The following is a 6,873-nucleotide window of genomic DNA, read 5'->3' on the forward strand; positions in this document are numbered from 1 at the left end:
TTAACTGTAAAGAAATGTGTGCCTAGTAGAAGACTAATTTATTAAGGCTTAGATTGCAACATGTTCCCACTTTTGGATGTGCTTATCGTGTGTGCAATATGGGAATTGATTTTTAAATCTTCCCTCCTCCCTCATTTTCTTATAAATTATGGAACACAGTACATTGGCAAGTATTAGGAAGCTATAGCTATTGTACCTCTGTATCTTGCACTCATTCTTTTCTTTTAAGAGGACTTTCCTCTTTAGGCTAGTTTTCAGAACTGTGTATGCAGCCCTCTCTGGAAATCCAGGTAATTTTTACTTTCCTACATTTCATGTTTCAGCTTATCCTTATCAAGGCAGATCTAGGTCAATAAGAGATTTGCTTGAATGATAGTCAGTTCAGGATCATAAGCCTCTGGCTGAGAAGTTTCTTTTAAATAAGCTCATAATACAGTCCCAGGTACACCAGTTGCATTCTGGAGACAGCAGATGATGCAGGCAGACTGTCATGTGTAAACAGCACAGTAAGCTTGAAACACAGCACAGATCAAGTTCGCTGATTCTGCCATTAGTTGTTGAAATTCACATTGCTCAGTCCAAATACTTAAAAGTAATTCTGCAGTGTGTAAACTACAATTCATTCCTGGTTTTATTGTGACTGTATAATGTACCTGAAGAATCAAAGTTACCCCACACTGGAGCGCTTTTGATTGACCATTTCTGTGTTTGCATGCACATTCACTTCTTCCCAGTTCTGCAAGGTGGTCTGGGTAGCTGTGAGCATCTGGAAGTGCTGGTCACTGCTGGTGCATGTTCACACATCAGCATTAGCTTGGCCATATATATGTTAGATGCCGGTGGGCCCCTGTGCCACTTTCGGTACTTGTGACAGCATTGTGGCACCTGGCAGGATTACTTAATTGTGAATTCTGCTGTGTTAGAAAAGCATTAAGGATTCTCTTTCAGTCCAAGTTATAGTTGATGTGGAAAGGTAAGGGTCAGAGTGGAGAAAATGTTTTAAAGAGGAAACTATTACAGAGGAAAGCAGTACTGAAGTCATCTATGTATAAATTAATGACTTAAAGGTCCTGAGACCATTTAGCCAAAACGGACAGAATAGGTCGCAGAGATGTGTAATTTTTATTCTCACTTACTGTGTTTTTGGTAAGTTTCTAGAAGAACTAAAGACTGAAAGTACAACACAGTCTGTCTACAACTATAGAATTTAAAATTAGGTGTCTGTATTAAGATTAAAGCTCTTATTTACAATCTTCTCCAGAGAAGAATCTAGCCTTTCCTGCTCTAAGAAGCCTGAAAAGATACCTCTTTTACCTAATTTTGGTTCCTGTATAGGGTGAAGATATTGGACATTTTAGATACTGCATTGATTTACTGATCTCTCCTCAATCTTAGGATTTTGTCTTGTTCATTTTAGTATCTCAGTAGCTTCCATTGAAAACCTATAACAAGAACACTGTGAAACCCAGGAAGCTTTGGGGAAGTGGCTATTTTTCCTGCCTTTTGGAGAGTTTTCTGCTTCGAGAATAGTTATGGGTTTTTATTTTTTGGCCTTTAAAATTTGGGTTAGGACTGTGTTGAGAGTGATTGCTTTGTTTGTTTTCACATGGCTTTAGCAGAAGGATTTGTCCTTTACAGAACATCCTTTTGGTAAAATGCTGTCTTGCAAAAGAGAAGAGTGACTTAATGTAGGGATCTCATAGGTGCATTTGCTACTCTGGAAATTGGTCATGCAAAGCAAGAGGCAGAGTTCAAATATTTACTGTGGCATTTTGAATCCATTGTAGACAAAGAAATTGACTGTCTTCAAGCATGGGTGACCTTGTAGGTTTTTTATGTGACATGGGCTTTGTAGTCATCTCCTCATCAAATTTATAGGAAAGTCTACAGAGCAGAGGTCACTCGGGTGTCATGAGTCATCTCGAACATTTGACACGTCTTACCTAACTTCAGCTACCTGAGATGCGTGAATGGTTTGAATAGACTACAACAGCTTTTTCCTGGCATCCTTTGAGGAATTTAACTTGCTTTATTTTGCTCAACTCTTAACTCTTTTCTTTCCATGTAGTTCTCAATACATTGGAGACTTTTCATATTTGTTATACAGACATGAGGTGTCTACAGAAACAGCCCTGGAGACACAGTAGTTTTGACAGCAGAGCAGAAAACAACAACAGGATTTTGGTGTTTGGAGGGGAAAATGGGGCTGGTTGATTATCTAGGGAACAACTACATTTGAACTTAGTCTATTTAAGCACTATGTTAATATGGTCAACCACTGACCTTTGGGCAAAAAAAGAGAGGACATTTGGAAAAAAATAAACCCCAAACACCAAAACAAAACCAGATTTTTTTCCTTCACCTCTTAACAAATGTTATTACAAGCTGTTCTCTGAGTTTATCACAGAATCTAGTGTTAAGAGAGGCTGCACAATGAAGTGCTCAGCCCTGACAACATATAAATGTTGTCATTAGGTTTCAGAGGCTATTTTTTCTCACTTAATTTTGCAGAGCAGGGAATGCTATATAGCTTCCTTACTATCTTGAAAGCATTTCTTCATAATAGTACAAGCCATAAATTAACTAAACCTTACATGCTATATTATGGTTGCATTGTGTTTCTTCAGACTGAAGGGCATCAAGTAAATGCCCTAAGCACATACACTAAGATCAGCTGTTTTTTTAACACTGACATTTACTTTATCCAGAATGAAATGGACAATCAAAATATATATGGGTAGAAACAGTGGCCATGGGACTGTGACCACTTGACACCAAAATTGTTGCCACTAACATGATTTTCAGTAATACTTTTTGTTTCTATAATGAATAATTATTTTATTTTCAATGCTAAATTTATCTGTCTTCTATTCACTGATCCTCTAGGAGCTTCGGCTTGCAGGTTATTTGGCTAAACTGACATGGGTACCACTGAGGATGTTGCACAGGGTCCTGAATTTGTTGCTGCCCTCCAGCTCACAAAGTGAGATTCTTTCTGTCCTTGATTCCATCAGTAAATACTCAGATTGCGTTGCTGACAGTGACAATAACGCAGACGAGTCTAGCACCTGTAAGAAAAGGTAAGCATGATATTTTTTGGTAGACCATTGCAAGAGATCATTGCTTTGCATACGTGTATGTTTGCTGGACAAGCAGATTGGCAGCAATATTAAAAATCACAAGTGCATAAATTTCCTTTTGAAATAATTTTTGTGGGGTAAAAAGACTTTGAAAGTGCTACCTTATTTTATGAAATATTTAAACTATAATGAATTGTTTGACAAAAAAGTAATACATTTTATAACTTTTGGAGTTATGTGATTATTTTATTTATGTATAGATCTAGTTCTGATCATTTTCTTTCTCTTTAATTGGAGTTTATGAAAATATTTTCCTTCCAGCAGTTTGTATGTATAATATTCTAGCACACCTGATTTCAGGAGTATAGAACTCCTAAAAATATAAAGGAGGTCCTTCTTTCTAATGATAAAAGTTTCAACCTTGCCCCTTTGTAGTTCAGTATAGAAGTCCCAAGTGGCCACTGGTTTTCCCTCTACTCACAGAGAAGGTTCATCTCCCAAAGCCTTTATCCCTTCATTTTATCTCCATTAGCTGTGCAGCTAACATGGAGGTGCTCCCAAATGCTCTCTCCTAACTCCTCGCCGTGACATAGGAAGGGGAGAAAGGCAGATGTTGTGGCATTGGTGCCTCTAGTTATCAGACGTGAGTTGTCAAGGAACAGATAAGCGTCCTTGGGACCATGCCCTGAGGTGTCATCTTAGCTGATTCAAATGATTTGTGGGAGGGCAGCAAGCAAATACTTGAATGCTCTTACTGACTGCACTCATGGTATTACTGTCATGGGTTTGGTAGCTAAAATTAGAAAGGGAAGGAAAGTGTGTTTATTTGGAGATTTGCTGCTGGGAATTTTTGCCTTTCCTACTCCTTCAGGAAGAACCAAGAGTTGTGGCAAGCACTGGAGAACAAATTAAGGCAAGATCTGATAAACAAAAGTTTGGAAAAGTTCCCTTCTCTAAACAAGAGAAAAGACAGGTAAGAAGAAAACGGGAATAAACATACATGGGTTTTTAAATACTTCATTTAGTCTCCAAGGTTTCTCTTTTATCTGTTAGAAATCAGAAAGTAAGTTCATAAATACACATTTTCTGTCACTGTTCTGCTGTTTGTGTTTCCGAGGACATATTTGCACATAATAAACAGCAATAGTAAATGCCTAAAAAGATTTTTCTGTATGTATCTACAGAGTTCACATATTTTTCATATGCACTGCCCGTCTTCCATTTGCTTATTTATTATAAGACTACCTTTCCTTAGGCAATTTTGTATCTCATAAAACAGTACGTGAATTATTTGGGATTGGAAGTTACAATTCTGTCAGTTGAAATTCTGTTTTCTTTAGCTTCCAAAGTCACCACTTCTATGTGAGGATATGACATAGGAAGTTATGCTTTTTTTTGCCCAAGTTTTCATTTTTTTCAATTATTTTTCTTTTTTAAATTAATGTAGCTTGATAAAGAAGAAACAACTTGCCCTCTTGGAAAAAGCTCCATTCATTCATCTTGGATGTTCACCTACACAACCTGCTATGGAACAGTCTGATCCACCTGCTTCTTTGCACACTGCAGCTGCTGAATCCATAGAGCTATTAGACACAGGGGAGAAGGTATTTTTGTTCCGTGGGCCCAGTGATCCAATTCGTCCTTTGCACAATTCTCCAAGGAAAAAGAAAAAGAACTTTCTTAATTCCAGAAAGGCTGCTCATGCAAATACGGACTCATGAGGGCAACTTCCCTTCATAGTGTCAACGGGGAAAGAGGGAGTTAGTTAAAATTCAGTAAAATAATGAGAAAGAAAGAAGTGTGCAGTTTAAATAACACGTGCATTGCTTTAATCTCATGTGTCTGACATTGTAAATAACTGCAACGTAGAATGGCGCAGTTAGCAGTGTGCATTGTGCATTTTTTATTCTTGTCAGTATATGATGCAGTAGGTGAAATATGGGTGTTTTATGGAGCACATTTTGGCAGGCAGCACTCTGTTTTCCTTCAGTACATTTTGACCATTTTTGCACTGATTTTACTGTAGTTGTACTTTTATAAGTTATATAGAAAAGGTATTTATTATACAACGTAAGTACTGATTCACTGTTTTTGTATTTATATATTCTTGTAATAAGCTGTGGTATAGCAGATGACATGAAGAGGTGAAGTGGATGACCCATAAGTGCTCTGTTCACTGACTTTCTGCTATTCTAGCTAATGTACTGTTTAATGTGTTCTTAATAGGCTTTGAATGTTACTTCTGCAGTCTCTGTTCTTTAGTGATAGCTGGTAGTCCAGCTCTTCAGCGTATACATATGTACTTGGCCTTACATCCTGGAATAACTTCAGTTTTTCACTCTTGCTTCTAAACTTACTTCCGTTGAGCTGTGAATGTGGCTACAGTTCAAAACTGTGTTAAATATTTGCAGCCTGTTGCAGTCGGGTTTTTTTGGTGAACCAGTAGCATCAGGCTTGCTTAGTAGAAAAGGAAAAAATGTAAATGGGCATGGAAAACTTTCACAAGCTTTTTTGATTGCAGTGCTGCCAACTGTCACAATTTTAGGTGAGTATTTTTGAAGTTCTTATTCCTGGATTTCTCTAAATCAATGAGAATATCATTTTACATTTCAAAAAATGGTCATTTTAAAACCTCTCTGTTGACAGAAAGAAGCCTGTACATATAAACCCTAAATACAGGAAAAGGCTAATTAAAAGAAACTTGTATAATATTTCATTTTGATCAAGTCTGCTTGGAGGGGTTTTTTTGGCTGTCTTTGAATGCTGTGCTCTGAGGGTGCTGTGGTCATATATTTTGCAATTTTTCATGTATGGCATTTCTGTGTCTTTGTATTAATAGTGTGCCAATTTAATTTTAAAAATTAAAATGTTACAATATATGCGTGTCTGCAGTTGGCATCTATTCCAAGAGAAAAAAACATGTATTTTTTCCCCACTTCTCTTGACATGTTTAAATATTCATCCCACAGTAAACAACAAGCAGTTTTTCATATCAGTGTTAACATTAGAAAATGTATGCAGTAATTAGCCTAATAATCCCAATTATTTTTTGATTGCATTCTTCAGTCTTTTCATAGAAGTCATTGCTCTCACAGAAAGAGGAGTCCATCAGCATTGTGGGAGTTCAGAATCACTATGTTTTAATGTGTCTTGTATGTTGTCCCCAAGCATGGGTGGGTAAAAGTAGAGTCTGTCCTACCGTGGAGCTAGGTCAGAGCTGAATAGGAGGAACTGGGGTGTTTCAGAAAGGGGTTTGGCCCTATGCAAGAAAAGCCAGTAGGAAAACCTGAGCTGTGGTCAGGGCTGCAAGGAGTAATTGAATGCTGAAGAACCCTCTCTTGAATGTGAGTCTCCTGAGATTTCTTTGCAAGCCTGAACTCCAGGCTGTTATAATAGGAAAGGGAAATGACAGTACTGATCAAAGATAAAACATTGGCGCCAGTAGCTTTAATCAGTTACAATAATACAATGCAAAAGCTGAATACTGGTTGCAATATCAGTTTATTATCCTTAACAGATAATCTGTATGTCTAATACTAGAAAACTGATTTGTAACTCACGCACACCTCATCACGAATTCAAAGCAGCCCAGATTGTAACTACTCTGGTAGGGAAAGTCATGCCCTGCTATGAATCAGTTTCATATCATTCAATACATATTCAAAGAAATGTCCAGATCTTAAAATGTCTTGTGCCTCATAAAAGAAGTGCTACCTAGGTAATAGCCCACTTCAATACAGAGTTGACTTATGTTTTGTTTTGAGTCATTCAGAGGACATAGGAGGGCCAGCTG

General features: G+C 37.4%; 1 protein-coding gene across 1 annotated transcript in view; it reads left to right on the forward strand.

Annotated features, from left to right (window-relative positions):
* Positions 1-5,742, forward strand: part of EVC2 (EvC ciliary complex subunit 2) — a 79,057-nt gene extending 73,315 nt beyond the window's left edge. Inside the window, exons 20-22 of the mRNA XM_080639087.1 lie at positions 2,887-3,080; positions 3,952-4,053; positions 4,528-5,742. Coding sequence (XP_080495213.1) covers positions 2,887-3,080; positions 3,952-4,053; positions 4,528-4,801 — 570 coding nt within the window. The 3' untranslated portion in view covers positions 4,802-5,742. The remainder of the gene's footprint in view (positions 1-2,886; positions 3,081-3,951; positions 4,054-4,527) is intronic.
* The last annotated feature ends 1,131 nt before the right edge of the window (positions 5,743-6,873 follow it).

The sequence above is a fragment of the Psittacula echo genome (assembly GCF_963264785.1).
Source record: "Psittacula echo genome assembly, chromosome: 1".
Classification (NCBI taxonomy): domain Eukaryota; kingdom Metazoa; phylum Chordata; class Aves; order Psittaciformes; family Psittacidae; genus Psittacula; species Psittacula echo.